This window comes from Arachis hypogaea, chromosome 17 (genome assembly GCF_003086295.3).
Source record: "Arachis hypogaea cultivar Tifrunner chromosome 17, arahy.Tifrunner.gnm2.J5K5, whole genome shotgun sequence".
Taxonomy (NCBI): domain Eukaryota; kingdom Viridiplantae; phylum Streptophyta; class Magnoliopsida; order Fabales; family Fabaceae; genus Arachis; species Arachis hypogaea.
In genome coordinates this window covers 9,899,540-9,917,654 of record NC_092052.1, presented here as the reverse complement: position 1 = coordinate 9,917,654, position 18,115 = coordinate 9,899,540, and the positions used below count along the sequence as shown (strand labels likewise).

The 18,115-nt window shown below is 34.2% G+C and overlaps 1 protein-coding gene and 1 long non-coding RNA gene across 2 annotated transcripts; both read right to left on the bottom strand.

The window, feature by feature from the left end:
• Positions 1-280: 280 nt before the first annotated feature.
• LOC114925617 (uncharacterized) lies at positions 281-8,255 on the bottom strand. Its single transcript, XM_029294229.1, has 5 exons — positions 6,664-8,255; positions 5,063-6,308; positions 4,469-4,766; positions 3,602-3,820; positions 281-432 (listed from the first exon to the last, which is right to left on the bottom strand). Exons 1-5 carry the CDS (start codon positions 8,253-8,255, stop codon positions 281-283), a joined length of 3,507 nt encoding a protein of 1,168 aa, XP_029150062.1.
• Positions 8,256-16,355: 8,100 nt separating this feature from the next.
• Positions 16,356-16,913, bottom strand: LOC112766800 (uncharacterized). Its single transcript, XR_003184555.3, has 2 exons — positions 16,773-16,913; positions 16,356-16,668 (listed from the first exon to the last, which is right to left on the bottom strand). It is a non-coding gene; the product is annotated as an uncharacterized lncRNA (long non-coding RNA).
• Between the last annotated feature and the right edge of the window lie 1,202 nt (positions 16,914-18,115).

The window sequence follows — 18,115 nt, the reverse complement described above, 5'->3', positions numbered from 1 at the left end:
AATTCCAATGAAAAAAGAGGAGGAAGAGGAGGAGGTCGTGTTAGTGATGACGATAACGAAAAAGAAAAATAACAAAGAAGAAGAAGAACGTGCAGCATCGGCACAAACAAGAACGTGCGTTCGTGAATATAAATGACTTGTTTCGAAAAATAACTTGTATGTAGAGAATAATTGAATTTTTTATGCGGGAAGCTTGGAATAAAGAGACAAATAATAGTTTCTTTCAAGTATGTACGACATTGCATATTAATGATGTCATTGAAAAACCTACGAAAGATTATCACAATATCAGCCTCATTATCATAGCTCTGGCCACTAACCTTCGATAGCCGTAAAGCGCAACGGAGAGCAGGACGATGGCGAGCAACACGAAGGTGGCGAGACGACAGCAAGCAACTCGAACATGGTGAGACGACGGCGAGCAACTTGAAGCTGCGGGAGAATGAAGGATAGATGCCGAGCCGAGACAGAACATAAGGTTTGGAACAGGCAAAGAGAAAAGCCGCGGACAACCACGGACGGTGATGGTAGAACTGTGGAAGAAGTTAGGGTTTTGATCACTTTTGCTTTGCATTTTCTATCTGTAATGGACGAAACCACCAAGGAGGGGGCTGGGAGTTGGGGGATGGGAGAAGTGGGGAACGCGTATACTTTCTTTTTTTTTTTAATTTACAAAAGCGGCATCGTTTAGAAAGAATCGGCCGGTTCTTAATCCAATCCAACCAGTCAGTTTCTGACTAGCTTAACGGTTTTTAGTCGATTCTATCCTGGGTGATTTTAGGTATAGGACTTGTTGGGAATAAGTAGTATGACCACAATTCAATCAATCACGTGTCAAATAATTTGTTATTGTTATTATATTAAAATATTAATATAATAACGTCCTTGATTAAATTTAGAGATTTATCATTGTGATAGTGATTATAATATTGAGAGATAAATCTTTTATAATTTAATTTAAATTATTCTTGGTCATAGAATTATTAAAAAGGACATTAATAATCCAAAAAGATCAATATATATATAATGGTCTTAATTGGATGAAGATTAATAGATCTTATTTATTAAATTATATATATATATATGGTGCATATAGAGATATGACCATTGAACTGACTCACTTTGGAAATTCCTAATGGTTATAATTACCGTATATTTGTCAATAGGATATTCTCAAGATGAACATAGTAATAGAGTTTCCTTTGACCTGCAACTATCACAGTAATTAACAATGTATTTATTATACTTTGATTCCGGACACCTAATACCCTAGGGTGCTAGTTGAATGGATATTGGGTATAATTTACATACTTGTAGAATTAATGATTAGTCAATAAGGGATTCGTCAAATCTCGGTAAAGAGTTTGAGCTCTATGATTATAATTACTGAGATGAATAAAACCTTGGCCAAGGGGATTGAATGAATAAAGAAATGAGTTTCTTAAGTCATTCATAGTTCATTATAATAATGGTAACAAGTTAGAGTTTGACAATTAAACCATACTCTAAGAGTTAACTAAGAGCTAAAAAGATGGAAGGAATTATACTTTGTTCTTCTAAGGTTCTTAGTAAAAATATATTACTTCATACTATCGGATCGTTGAGGAGTGTTGCTAGACGCCAACCTTGATTAGTAAATTTAGTATGACTAATTTACTACCCGCTTAGTATTGAACCTATGGGGTCACACACTAACGAGTGTTCTAATCTTTGCTATAGAATTATTTAATTATTATTTTGATTTGATCAAATCAATAATTATATTAATTCAAATTGAATATTATTATATTCTTTGCTAGCACCAAGAATATAATAATAGTATGATAATTGAGAATATTAAATGAGATTTGAGAATAATTAGTTATTCTATTTCTAAATTTGGATGAGATCCTAACTGATTCTGTTTTCAAATTGAGTTATGATATGATTCATAAATTTGAAAGATTCAGATTTAGAATTTCAAGATATGATTTAAATTTGAATTGAGATTCAAATTTAAAAATCAATAACAAATCTCATACTATATATATGTACGTCAAGAGTAGAGGAAAAATGAGAATGAGACGAGAATAACAAGAGTTTTATTCCGTTACCTCTACACACATAAACGTATGTGAGCCTGATTCTTGGAGAAAAATTTTATGGCGTACAAAGAATTGCAAGAGGTTTCTCAATTTAGATCAGATGTCCATTGGTCAAGGAGTTGACAGTAAAGGTTGGTCTCGGTGTGGATACGCATAGCGCCTTCGTACCATCGAAGGAGAAAGTGATTTTTACTAGCGTACACAGGTATTTAGATCTGATCTATATATTGTATATTATTGGAATAAAGTTTAAGCACAAAATAGATCTTTAAGGATTACTTTCTTTTCTTCCGCTGCGTGTTATAAACACATGGTAATCCTTCAGTGATATCAGAGCTTTGACTTTTTTGTGTTTAAATTTTTATTCATATTTTCTCAAAGTTTGTGAATTAATAGGATTAATTCAAATTATTTTTAAGCATGTGATGTATTTTTTTTGGTGACTGAACATAACACAAAGAAAAAATACCTAAGAGAAAGAGTAGCACTCCTCTCTAATAATAATGTCTAAATTATTAGGGGGTTGTAACCACTCTAGGTACACCTGCTTGTTTAAAGCAGCAGTCTTAGCCATTAAATCAGCCGCTCTATTTGCTGTACGCTGAATGAGCACTAAAGTAGCTGTCCAATTGCGCTGAAGCATCTCTTTGATTTTGCCAGCAGATCAGAGTCATTCGTAATCATGCTGGTTGTGCCTCGCGAAACAAGAAGAAATGCATCAAGATTATCAGTTTCACATATGACCTCTTTACACTCGCAATCCCAAGCCATAACAAGCCCTCTCCAAATAGCATGAAGCCCACAAGAGAGAACACTAGAAAGAGGTATACTGGCAGAACAACCTTTCATCCAAATTCCCATGCTGTCTCTAATAATACATCCAAAGCCCGCTAATTGCCCATTTTCAAAAATGCTTGCATCGCAGTTCACTTTACAGACATTCATTGGAGGTGGTTCCCAGTTATATTGCAAAGAGGAAGGAATAATATGTTTTTGGTTGGTAACAACCTTAGAGAAATCGCGAGCAGCATGTTGAACTAAGTGAACAATTTTCTCCTTACTCCATGGATCATCTTGATGGAAGATGTCATTGTTCCTATCCCTCCAAATCCACCAAAAGGCCGCTGCAAAGAGAAACTCATTTTTGTTGAGGTTAGAACGAATCCAAGACACAAAATCCAAACTAGAGTCCTCAGCGGTCATTCCCAAATTTAAGCTAATCCAAATCTGACGAGCTTTTTGGCAAGTCCTAAAGCAGTGGTTAATATCCTCTAGAGCAAGATAACATCGCTGACAAAAATCAGAAGTAGCAAGACCTCTTTGAAACCGGTAACTAGCTGTGGGAACTCCATTGTTAAGACAAAGCCAGAGCAGACACTTTATCTTCTCCGGTATTCTCAAGCGCCAAAGCCAAAGCCAATTTTCATTATCGTTCCAGCCAAATTTCTTCTTCAATAGCCATTCATACCCGCTTTTAGTCGAGTAGGTGAGAGTATTTGAGTTTGTCCAAAACCAACCTGTTTTATCTCCTGCCTGCTTGATAGGATCAAAGAGCATCAAATCAAGTTTAACTTCTTCCGGAATCATTGTGCAAAGAATATCCCACCGCCAATGTCCATGGTACCAGACATCTTCTAGCTTCAAGTGAGAATCAGAGATGTGCACAAAAGGAACCAAAGGAGCTAGCGTTCCACATGGTCGCCAAGCATGATACCAAAAGGATTGAGACATCCTGCCTGTACACCAATCAAAACCATCACGAAGCTTTTCTATTGTCTTATAAATCGCTCGCCAAGTGCTTGAAACATTATTAGAAAAACTGGATGAAAAGCAAGACCTCCCAGATAAATATTTTGCCAACATAATTCTTACCCAAAGCTTATCATTATTATGCAGTAATTGTCAAACAAGCTTTCCTAATAAAGCAAAATTTACACACTGGGTATCTCTAATTCCCAAGCCTCCATATTTTCTTGGAGTGACAACTTTGCTCCACTTGACATAATTTAAGCATCGCTCCCCCACCTTTCCCTTCCACAAGAATTGTCTAAGCACAGAATCAATCTTTTGACAAATCGAAGTAGGAAAAAGAGTCACTTACATCTGATAAATAGGAAGAAAAGAAGCAACATATTTAATTAAGCAAAGCCTGCCTGCTCTGTTAAGGAGCCGACCTTTCCAACTAGCCAGCCTATTCTTGATCTTCTCTAAAGAGTCCGAAAAAATAGACCTAGCAGCTCAAGGATGATTAAGGTTCACCCCCAAGTATTTGCCTAGTTTACTAGTAAAAGGAATATGAGAAACACCAGACAACATTTCCTTCCTTCTATTAGAGATATTTCTAGAACAAATAGCTTTAGATTTTTTAATGTTAACCTTCATACCTGAAGCTTTGCAGAACAACTCCAAGGTGTGCACAACATTCCGAACTTGATTTTTCTTTGCTTTACAAAAAAGGAGGAGGTCATCTGCAAACATCAAGTGAGAAACTCTAGGTCCTCCTCTAGAAACAGCCACACCATCCCAAATACCCTCGTCAACTTGTTTGGAAATGAAGCACGCCAATTTCTCCATGCACAAAACAAATAAATAAGGAGAAATTGGATCTCCTTGCCTGAGCCCTCTGCGAGGTTGGAAGCTGTCCAATCTATTCCCATTCCAAAGGATGGAAAGATTTGAAGCCTGAACACAATTCATTACAAGCCGAATAATTAGAGAAGGAAAGCCAAAAGATTCAAGAGTGTGCTCAAGAAAATTCCAATCAACTCTATCATAAGCCTTTTCTAAATCAATCTTAAAAGCCATAGCTCCTTTTCTAGACTTTGTCCGCTTAAGAAAGTGAAGAACTTCTTGGGCCACAATAATATTATCAGGCGCTCCTCTACCATGTATAAACCCTCCCTGAGTTGGGCTAACAATCTCATCCAAAAAGGTCGTAATCTATTAACCAGCACTTTAGTCACTAGCTTATAAATTACATTACAAAGGCTTATTGGCCGAAAATCCTTCAATCTAGTTGGAGGGTCGCATTTAGGGATAAGAACAATCAAAGTTTCCAACAAAGAATGGCTTAAAGTCTCCCCTAAGAATGCTTTCTGAACATTATGCCACACCTCATGACCCACTACATCCCAATATTCCTTGAAGAAAAAAACTTGAAAACCATCCGGCCCAGGAGCTTTGAACGAGCTCATATTATCCAGAGCTTCTTTAACCTCCAACATTGTTACTGGTTTAGACAAATTATCACAAGCATCCTGGCTAAGAGATGGCATAGGAATTTCTCCCATGCAATTAACTTCAACAGGCTCAGTAGAGCAAAAAATATTTTTGAAAAAATGAACGACCTCTCTTTGCAAAACTTCCGGATCATCAGACCAGGACCCATCACTGACCAGCAACCCATGAACCTTGTTAGATTTTCTTCTAATGATGGTTTGCATATGGAAAAAGCTAGTATTTCTATCACCATACCGAACCCATTGATCTCTTGACTTCTGGTACCAAAGCAATTCTTCCTGGGCCAAAACTAGATTATACTCAGCTCTCAATTCTTCCTCTTTGTGCTTCAAAATCGGATCATCGTCAGCCTCCATTTTTCGTTGAATACAATTCAAATAAGCCTCCAATTCCCTCTTTTTAATAAAAATATTGCCGAATACCGTAGAGTTGAATTCCAACGAAGCTTCTTGAACCCCCAACAACTTCCTATGGATGCCAAAGTCTGTACTATTCCAAGATTTCTGAACAATGGCCTTGTAATTAGGATGCGTTGCCCATGCCGCTTGGAATCTAAAAGGCCGGTTTCCTTTCTTGATAGGAACTCCTTGACATCGGATAAGTAGGGGACAATGATCAGAGTGGGAACGGCTGAGAACTTCAACAAAAGCTTCTGAAAAAAGAAGACGCCATTCTGCAGTACAGCAAGCTCTATCTAATCTCTTTGCAATTTCTCTGTTTCCTTGAATTTTACGAACCCAAGTAAACCGTCTTCCAGAGGTTGTCAGATCAAAAAGACCACAAGAATCTAGAGTACTTGCAAAGACACTACTGCGAGTCGAATAGTAATTACCCCCCTTCACCTCATGAACACTCAAAATATCATTAAAATCCCCAACCACCACCCATGGGTCCTGAATGCACAAACCAATATCAAGCAGATGACTCCATAATTCTACTCTATTAGTGGCTTGAGGGCTGCCATAAACCGCACTGCAAATCCATCTTCACCCACCACCATCAATTTCCAAAGTTACACATTGATTCATAGCCCAAAGAATTTTACAAGAAAATTTTAAATTAGCAGAGAGGAACCAAATTTCTCCCTTATGTCCAACAGCATCTACAATCCCTACAGGATAATAGCCTAATCTCCCCCAAAATTCTTTCATAGTTTCAAACCCAATATGAGTTTCCACCAAAATAAAAAAAGTTGGTTGAAATTTTCGTACTAACTCCTTACAGTGCACCCGAGACATCTTATTTGACGCTCCCCTTACATTCCAACTAATAATATTTAAATGGTCACAATCCATAAAAATAAATTAAATAATTGGAATTTATAATCATTCTACCTCACGTTGATGGACCCCTGTCTCCAATTGTCTTCTGGTGGACTTGCGTCGCAGAACCATCATTCTTCTGTTGAGGTTGGTTCTCCAAGTTTGTTGTTGCACTAGCTTTATCAAGCTCTTTTTGTACTCGAGAATCCGTTGACAATGCTTCAATAGGTGAGTTTTGAAGCGAAATAGGACGCTGCCTTTTGTGTCCTGCTTTAAAAAAAGGAGTACTCTGATCCTTGAAAGCCACCTGAGTTGTTCCCAAAGAGCCAAGCGTGGATGGAGGATCTTTCTTTTCCTTAGGCTCCACCTTTGCATTTGATAAAGACTTCACCTTTGCATTTGATGAGGATCCAGCATGCATTTTATTAGACCCAAAAGAAAATTTCTTACTCACCAAATTGGAGCATATTGCTACATTGGCTTTTTTTGGCACTACATTGGGGCCTTTACCCACTTTTTCCTTGCCTTTTCTACTAACTGTAACCCATTCATCCTCTTTTGCTTGAGTATCCCTATCCATGCGTGATTCTTGTAAATTATCATGCACAAGACCCGCTGCTCCATGCTTCTCCATAATTGGAATTGATTTGGCATTAATTCCAAATTCAAAAGTTGAATTTTGATTTTTTACTGGGATTTGACTACCTTCTGCCGTTTTCTTATTGTTATCCACCGAAAACAGTGACGGCAAATTTTTCTCCTTCACCATGGTTTCCTTCCCAATGTCATTGTTGTTCTCTTTCGCACATTCTCTTGTTACATGCCCAAAGCAGTTACATTTTTCACAAATTAAATTCAAGTGCTCATATTCTATGTCATACATATGACCATCAACTTGAATCTTTTTTATGACTGGAAGTCCCAAGTTAATTTGCACACATGCTCTTGCATACTTTCCCCTCTCTGCAGACTTGGTGGCTAAATCGATGTGGATCGGTTTACCAATAGCTGACGCAATCATTTTCATGGCTTTCTCTTGATAATAGTTAATGTTTAAACCTGTGATTCTTATCCAAACCATGGTAGATCCAAAAGTGTTTTCACAAGGTCTGAATGAAGAACTCCAAGGTTTAACCGCAACATAACTACCAGTAATCATCCACGGTCCTCCAAGGAGAACTTTTTCTCTATCCTCCAAGAGATCAAATTTAACTAAGAAATAGCCAAAACCGACATCTAGTACCTCATATCCTCCTTTGGTTCTCCAGACTCCTTTAAGCCTGTGCGTGATCGCCGTATAGCTAAAGTTTTTTCCAAGAACTTTGATCACGATGGCATCTTTGTAGGGCTCTGCCAATATCTCCTTTGCTTCTTCAGTGAACGTCACAATTGGTATCTCCGAATCGCCTTGCTTACCAACTACTGTAGCCATTTTATCCCCATCAAGAGAATCAGCAACCTCCAAAGCTCTCCTTGTTGAGACACCCACAACTTTATCTTTGAACGATATCCGCTGACCTTGAATCTTGTTATTGTCTCCTTTAATTCCCTCCTTTTCACTTGATGCATGCCCACCTCCACTCTCCCCCTTATTGCTCTCGCCGGCATGGCCGGCTGTCTCGCTATGTGCCACCCTCGAAGACTCTCCCCCGCTCTCTCCACTCTCCATTTCAAAATTCAAAATTACGTCATTACCTTCTATGTTAGCTAAGCATGTGATGTATTTATTTTCATTGAGATAGTTTTCTAATAAATTAATAGTTAATTTATTTTAATTAGTTAATTGTGATTAAATTATCATTCTTTTAATATAAAAGTTATATTTATAATCAAATATTTTGTTTGATTTTTTTTATTTATTAAATTTTATCGTGATTTTGGTCACAATAAAAGGAATAAGATGCAAAATATCTTTTGTTTGTTTCTTATATATATAAGTGTATATATATTAAAAAGGTCAAATTTGATTTGATAATTTTTTAAGGCTAAACGTTAGTATATGAAAAATCAAATTTTGATTTGATTGATGTGTTTTTAACACTATAATTTTAGAAATTAATTTTTTCTAATATTCTTGATTATAAAGAGACAACCAGGAGTTTTATTTTCAAGATAATAATCAATATATACATTTGATGTATTAGGGATTTTATTTTATATTTTTACCTAGACAACCTAGGAGTATAAAATTTAATCCATGAGTATTGATAAAAAAATCTCTAACAATAGAGATAAATTCTAAAAGTTAGGAAATTACCAAAAAAATAAATTTATCTCTTGTTTACAAGGAGCAACCTGAGAACCAGGAGACTTGTACTCAAAGATAGAGTTTATTTATGCATATGATAATATTAAGGAGAATTAATTTTATACTTGAATCTAGACAACTTAGGGGTATAAAATATAATTCAGTTAAATAATTGTCTGATAACCAGATAATTATTTGGGATTATAATTATATGCGATATAATTTAATCATGTTTATTTGGAATATGTATGAGTAACAACTTGACAACCAAGATACTCATTCATGATTCTAAATAATTTTGTCAGAAATATAGATTTCTTATTTACTTTCATATTTTAGATTTTTAAATATGTCCATCTTTCATATGGCATACTTGAAAGTAATAAATTGGCTACAAATTGAGATCTGTTCTCATGTATGAAAGGGTTATCATGGACATGATAATCCTATTGAAATAATATTGTCTAATAAAATTGGTGATGGAATAGTCCGTACTTGTGAAGTATTTGGAATATTGCTTTACTGCAATATGGGTTGTTTTGACAACCATGAGTTCTAATTTCAAAGACAACCTACTATTTATTATTAAACATCTTAAGACGATGTATGATGCCCAAAGTAAGATAGTATGACTATCAAAGATTTTATTTAAACTAGTAGGAGTACTGGACAATATATTTTGAATTAAACAACTTTAGAAGTTGGAATGCCATTAGGCAAATGGCTTTAGCGAGAATTGTTCTTGCAAGCATTTTTGAAGATTTATTTTGTTACAAACAAAATTTTCCTTAATATGATTAAGGTTTGTGATCTTTTTAGAAAAATTCAACATGAGTATTGAGGATGCGAATCAAAATTGCTCTTAAGGGTTGGTTTGACCAATAATAAAAATATTGAGTATTTTTATTATAAGTGATATAGTCCGAATGTATGAATTTGATATTGAAAATGGAAGAATATGCCATATTTATTGGGATCATATTGTTGATTTACCTGAGGAAGTTGAAGTGGTAGACGTTGTAGATGATAAGCCATGCCCAACTTCAGATACCGTTGAACAACCTACACGACAAGAAATTCCAAGAAGAAGAAGTAAGATAGCAATCCACACAAAGCCTACCCTGAAAAAGTTGTATGTTAAGAAGGCCAATAAAAAAAATAAAATCAACCAAAGTTGCAATGAAACTCAGAACCCAGCATCTCCCAATCCTTCTCCTACAACCCAACCAATGTCACAATCCGAAATCTCAAACGTCAACCGAAACACAACCCAGTAGCAAACTGAAGCAGAAGTTCCACCTCCTAATAGTTCACAGCATGATGGTCAGAATGAAGTGCCTACCTAACAATCTAAGAACAGTCAGAAGAATAGAAGAGTATCGTATAAGAAGCAAGCACCGACTGGTCAAAGGTTTGTTCAATGAGGAAGGAATGAGGCACCAAAGATCTTTGTTCCTCATGTGGAGCTTGATTTCTCTAATTCAGATGATGATAGTGACTACGACCCTGACTACCATCAGTACTAATCTAAAGATTTACACAGTCCAATGTCATCCGATTGTGAGGATGATTATGATAGTGAACAGGGTGTGTGGCCTCAGAAAAATTCAACAGCACCATTTGGCCAAGTTCATCTGGATCTTGGGATGGAGTTTGCTACCATGGATGAGTTTAAGAGATCCGTGAGGAAGTACAATATTCAAAGAGGAAGAAGCATCAAGTTCAGCAGGATTGAGCCTACCAAATGTAAGGCGATTTGTTGTTATCATTTAGGGCTATGTTTATGGTATTGTAATTTAGACATGTACTTCCGTGGTTTGGATTTAGTCGATTAATATTTTGATGTAGACCTCTGTTTTGATGCTTATAGACATAGACATGTTTGCTATTTTGCAAGTTGGAATTGTAGTTTGTTGTTTAAGCCTCTGGCTTCATGACTTGTGTTTCAGTTTGTTGTTAATGACAGATTATCATAGTTATGCTTACTTATTGTTCATAATGAATTAGATCTTCAGTTTGTTTTGTTGCATAGGAATTGTACTAGAAATAAAATTGAACCAACCATTTGTATTAATAACCTTGAAACAATCATTTGTATTCAAATACTGATGGAAATGAAAGTGACAACACAGCCTTCTACTTAGAGGGAATTACAACTACTAATGAAATGTGTTAATAAACAAACACAGAATACATATACTTATCCCTAAGCATACATACTGCATCCATTTTCTAGTGCTCTTTAACTCTTGATTAATCCCATCAATTGTTTGCAACATCTTCTTTATTTTTTTTCTACCTTCCAGTTGCTTTCTTCTGCAGACCTCCATTTTCTTTCTTTACTCTACCCCTGAATCCTGCAATCTCTTCCAGCATCAACAACTTCATCAGTCCAAATGAAATAGTCACACCTCAATTCAGCCTTCTGCATCATGAATTCGACAATAATTTTAACCATTTTGCAGAAAATTCACAACATTTGTCATCATAAACAAAATCAGAATTCATATACCTCCCATAATGGACAACGAAGAAACAATCTTCCAGGGTTCCACTCTGTAGCAGACTCAAGCACCACTGCGTCAAGTCCATGCAGGCACTTGTCATTGTTGTAGTTGAACTTCTTCTTCTTCCTATTTTTTGGCGCAGAAGACGAGTCACCGCAACCACTGGCACAAGCATGAGGTATATTCTTCCTTCATTGAAAGTGTGACATTTTCATACATTAGAGTTTACAAACCCCTGTTACGACAGAAAGGACGAAGATATACAGAGGAAAATGAAGAGAGTGAAGAAAGAATTTTTTTCCACCCTGTGTTAGGGTTCTTATGGTTCGAAGAAATTAGAGAAGGAAGAGGATGAATAGTAGTTTCATTATTCCCTTTTCTTATATTTATTTCAACAAATTTCATAATGAATATTTCTATTTTCCATTGTGTCACATCAAATTGGCCACATCACACAATACCGTGCCACTTGGCTTTTACCACCACCGGAAAAATTATTCAGGCTACGGAAGGGTAGAATTGACAACGGAGTTTTATATTCGTGTGTGCAAATGACTCATTAAAAAATTGAGGAGTACATCTGTCCACCGTGTGAAAATTCGGGTGTATTTTTGTCTATTTTTCCTTTAAAAAAAGATGTAAATTGCAGCTTCTCAAAAAAAGATTTTTTTTTTATTTTTCTAGTGTTTTTACTTTTACTACTAGAAATTTGCTAAACACATCTTTTTTTTCTATGGTAAAAAATATCTTTTTTCATTAAAATTTTTTTATTAAGATAATGGTGCCCAAACAAGCACTTAATTTAATAAGATTTTTACTTTTTAAAATAGTTTATCAAAGCTAATTTAAGAATTGTAGCATTTATATTTATAGTTTAGTAATATTCACTAACAATAATATGAGAGTAGTTTGCCACAGTAGACAATAACGTCTATATATGTATCTCTATTAGTGAACTATTTTATTAAATGTCATAAAATTATTTATTTCAAAAAGTTTAAGTTAATAGAAAAAGACAATATAAATGATTATATTTTAATATTCTGATATCTCATATCATGAAATCACTCATCCCAAAAATTTAAGCTGATACAAAAAGACAACATGAATAGTTATATTTCTAATGTTATTAACAGAGTTGACGATATGATAATATTTTTATAATTTTAAAATATTAGAAACTTAATAGGACAATTTAAATGTTAAGAACAACTTTAAAACTTATCACAAACATTAGAGATAAAATCAATAATTTACTTTTTTTTTTTAAATTATAGTAACTATTTTTAGTAAATTAAATTAAAAATTAATTTTTAATATGTATAAGTAATAACAATTATACTGAGTAAAATAAATTTTAGATCCCAATAGACAAAATTTTTTTTATTGTGAATGAAATTTAGCACCAATAGTTAATTGAAGGAGAATCTAAATACACTACAACAAGAAAAAGGCATGTCAGCATACTCTTTTATGATGGCGACGATTGGTTAGAGATTTGGTCATATTTTTTCTTGCTATACTTCAAAAGCATGACAAAAAAGTCAATGAACATATTTTTGTGAGGATGACAATTGATTAAAAATTTGGCCATATTTTTAGTATTTAGTAAAAGAAATATTTTTTACCACTTTTAATTATATTTTTAAAGGTAGTTATAAAAGAAATTTGTTATAGCTAGACTACAAGAAATTAATCTCTAAGAGAACAATTTTTCTTGTATTACACTTGGAAAGTGTCTATATTCTATTAATAGGATACACATTTTTTTAGACTTCAAAAAGTGACACATAATAAAAAATATAGCTTTATTGTGTATATAGTCACACTTAACTAATAAGCAAACCAAGATTCTCTTATATTTGTTTAAACGACGAGCGAGTTAGTGTGTGTTTGGATTACGGTATGTAAATAGAGGTTTGTATAAAATTAAGTTTGTAAAATTGATTTTGATTAAAAGTGAGTTGGTATTAACGTGATTTATGTTTGGTAATTCTCATTCAAAATGAATTATAGTAAACTAAATATTGTTTGGATTATATTATTTAAAATCACTTTTAGATGAAAAATTACAAAAACGGACATAAATTTAAATAAGGGTTAAGAACGATTTTGGTCCCTAAGGTAGGGGCTGAAAATTTTGTTCGTTTTCAACTTTTTTTTGCTTATAAAATCATCCCTAAGGTTTAACTTAATTTTAAAATTGTCTTTTTTACCAAAATTTTTAATTTTTATTCCAAAAATGCCCTAAAAGAAAACAGATTGAAGAAGGGGGGATTACCAGGGCAGGGGGAGGGAAGAAGAAAGAGAAAAGGATCACGAGGGGAAGCGGGAAGGGAGGGGGGAGGGAGCCGCCGTCGCTGCCGTTTAGCCGCGTCATCGTACTGGGATCGTCGCCGTCGTTGAGTCACCGTCGCTGACCGTGGAGAGAGAGAGAGAGAGAGAGAGAGAGAGAGAGAGAGAGAGAGAGAGAGAGAGAGAGAGAGAGAGAGATGCGCCAGCTGAAGGGGAGAGAGAGAGGGATGCGCCGCTGTCGCCACTGCCGCCGGTCCTCGCCCCTCACCGCTCGCTGTTGTTCCTCCCTACTCGTCGCTCTCGTCACTGCTACCCACGTTCTCACCGCTGCTCCACAACCCTCGCCGCCCGTCGCTGTTCCGTTGGTCCTTCCCACTCGCCGTGATGAATTGTGGCTTGTTCTGTAATTTCTGTTGACGTTGCTTGTAGCTGCTGTGGTTGCTTCTTCTTCTTTTGTGAACTGGATTTTTTGTGGAACTTCTGAATTTTTTGTGAACTTTGTTGTGAAATATCTGAATTTTTTGCTTGGTGATTCTGAACTTGTTGTGGAATATCTGAATTTGCTGTGAAATTTGTTCTGAATTTGCTATGAAATATCTGAATATCATGCTCTGTTGATGAATCTCTGCTTTTGATTTGACTTGAATCTGGAATATTGATAGTGCTGAATTTGTTAATTATTGTTCAAAGTGCAAGTTGCTTGAATTTCTTTAAATATTTTGGTTTGTTTTTTATAATATGAAGATGAAGAAGCAGAGCAAGAGAGGAGATGTCAAAATTGTGATAAAGGGTAAGGGTATAAATGTCTGAAAGACGATTTTAAAATTAAGTTAAACCTTAAGAACGATTTTGTAAGCAAAATAAATTTGGGGAGGAAAAAAATTTTCAATCCCTACGTTAGGGACCAAAATCGTACTTAACCCTTTAAATAATTATTTTATGTTATCTTATAATTTTATTTTAAATATCTAAATAAATTTTAAATTTTTTTAGTAATTCATCAATATACTTTTAGCTCATATTTTTAAATATTAATGACTAATTACTAGTCAAAAATAATAAATTATATTCGCCATCTAGCATTTCTCTACATATACTATTCTATTTATTTTTATTGTGCACTCTACTTTCAACATGTATTCTTCAATAATTAATTTTTGTGTCCACCTGACATGATTGATTGTTTTTTGTTATGAAATATTTGTTGTGTCCTCTTAATGGCACTTAACAATGGCTAAATAAAATTTCAGCTATAAATAATAGTCCCTTTTTTTTAATGTATAATAGTATGTTTGATATTTGGTTTTATATCTTTGGTGGTATGGTTAATACGTCTATTAACCGATGTGAAGAAAATCCCATTCAAACATACATTTCATGGAAAATTTAGAAGGTATGTTATTTGGTGATAGAGTATTATGGCCAGGTGATTTAAGAAGTTCAAACTTATTCCGAAAGTAATTGGTCATTTGAATTTTTTGACATTATTATTTTCAAGGAAATACTTGACAAGTAAAATAACTCATAAAAATCAATTTGAATTGATCAAGTTATTAGCTCATTCATCCATTTAAATAAATATTCCACCTTATGTATACAATAATTTATTGACCAATAATAAACCCTTAAATGCAATCCTAATCCATAAAGGATTAATCCTTAACCAATCAGAATATATAATATCGTGAACACCAAAAAAATTAAAAAAGTAACTCATAAAACAAAAAAATAACTCATAAAACATCGGTGGAAACTCATATATAGTTTACCTTTGTATAAAGGTTAATTTGCCATATTCCATATTTTAACTAATACGCTTCTACTATTTGTAAATTGGGTGAGTTGGCAATCTTAACATGAAAATAATGCAATATACTTTCTACCATGTATTACAGTTGTATGAAACGAAATAAAATTATTTCTATGGCTACCCGTAAATTTCCAAAAGCCATCGGTTCATTTACTAATACAATTCAAAATATTAGATATGAATTTTATGAAGCACTCTGAGTAGTTAATACTAATCTCCATACAACTATGTAAGTATACAACAAAATCAGAATACAGATTTCAGTAACCCTTCTAGTAGGGTTATAAATTGGATCGTTAAGGAAATTCTAAGACAATAATAAAAGTCTTAATTTTTAAAATCCGTATACAGTTAACAATCATAATCCAACAGGAAAATTTTTAAGAAAACGACATAAAAAAACAAAATATAAAATCAGGGTCACAAAGAAGCAAAAGCAGAGATTATGGGTCAAAGTGGCAGTTCTAAATTACAGGCTTCAATGTAACTCTGTAACTCAGTAACCTCATTCCCAAGCTTCCTTTATCAGTTACTTTTTATTTTCATTTAGAGGGTTTGGTTACCGATAAAAAGTGAATCTAGCAGAGAAAACATAAATAGCGGAGCCGGAGTACTCGTTCATGAGTATATATGATTTCATATACAATCAATTGAGAGTAGGTCTAAGTCGTTATCAGAAATAAACAAAACATTACCTTAGATGTGAATATTTTTTCAAGTAATAGGTTTAAGTCGTTATCGTGATCCTATATATCAGTCAATGTGTTATTTAGTAAAAATCCTAAAAATCAACATTCGCATCAAACTTCAAAGTTCACAATCGCACCGCATTGTAATTGATATTTTTGGTGTAGCATTTGATTTTGGTTTCTATATTAAAAGATTCATCAAATAAACAAAAAGCAATCCTTAAAAGAAATTCTAATAATCGCAATAGATATAGGCAAATTCCAGAATAATTCAAATGTAAAAAAATAAATAGAAAAAAATTCTTAACTCAGAATAGTAGCAAGAATATTTCAAGCTAATGTAAGTTTTGAGACAGAAATTAAGCATCAAAATATCAAACGTGAGAGACTAATACGGTAAACTACTAGCTCTTACATTTGACGGTTACAAAATAGAGACTACGATAGAATGCCGAGAGAAGAACGCACTACTTGGATCTCTGTCTCATCTTTCGGCGCTTCCTCTTCAACCTCCTCATACGCTTCTTCTTCCACTGCACAAACCAAAGTCCAAATCAAGCGTCAATTTTACTATCAAAGCGTAATTGGAAAATTAAATAAAATAATAAGCGAAGAAACATAGAAGAATGAAGCTCACCTTAGCTCTCATGGTGAACAAAGGGCTGAAGCTGCTTCTTTCCCTCAAGAGAAAAACCCTAATTGACGCAGCTGAGTTATTAACAAGAGGAATAGAAAGTGCGTGAAGCGAGGTTGCGAACTATTTATAGCTAAGAACCCTAAAACGTAAAAGCAACGGTTGTTTTGGGCTTATATGGGCCTTCCTAACTCAATTGGGCCCTAGTTACACGGTTATGCGAAAAACCGTTGCCCATAATATTTACAATATTTACTTTTTGAGAAACATTACATTTCAAGTCCAAAACAAAATAGAAACATTACATTCAATTTGAGTATTTGACTGAAACCGCAGCTGAGGCCTTAATTGATTAATTCAGGTGTCAATTTATATGCTTCTTAATATGTTGCACCCAAGTTTAAATTTTAGCAAATGTGTCAAGTATTGAAAAAGAATCATTTAATATTATGGGCTGATTAATTTGGTTATGGAACTTTTAAGTGTGTTATGCTACGTTATGAGAAAGGGTGGTGCTACATCATAATGTGGGGCAGCTTTTTCTGTTCTTGTAAGGTACAATTCGGATGGTTTGAATTGTTTGTGTGGTATAGTGTTAGTTGCAAATCGGACGGTCCGATTTATAAGGAGGGAAAATTTAAATTTTGGAAGCAGCAAATCGAACCTTTCGTGTTCTAAATTTTTTTTTTAAATTATACGAAAATTAATTCGGAGACTCCGATTTGATTATTATAAAAAAAATTTTGAACTGAAATGGAACATCTCATAGGGTCCGATTTATAGAGATATATGTATATAAAAATTTGTAACTCATAAAGAAGGTAGATAGTGTCTTCTTCCTCATTGTGTTCATCTTCTGCGTCCTTCAACTTCTCCTGGTTCTATTTTCTTTCTCATATGGTTTAAAAAAATTGATAGTGGGGATTTTATTTCTGTTCAGGTTGTTGAGGGAAATGGACGATAGAGTTCTTTTAAAAGTGTATTATTTTGGTCAGATTTTGTTACAAACATCTGAATGAGTAAAATTTATTTGTGACAATCCATTAGATGTTGTTATTCCCTTCACAATCTCATTTGAGTTGCTCAAATGTGTGATATATGAGAAGATTGATTCTGCGATGTCAAGGAAGATATCATGTATTTTATACAGATATCCCATCCCAGTATTTGGTGGATTCGTTCAATTTCAAAGCAAATATATAACCGACGAAGCGAGTATGCAAGAGATGTTTTCAATGTATATTGAAAGTCGTGCCCAAATCTCGTTCATCGAGCTGTACGTTGAATTCGAACAATCTGAGGCCGACCGAAATATTGTACGGAAAGATTACAATAGTGACAGTGAG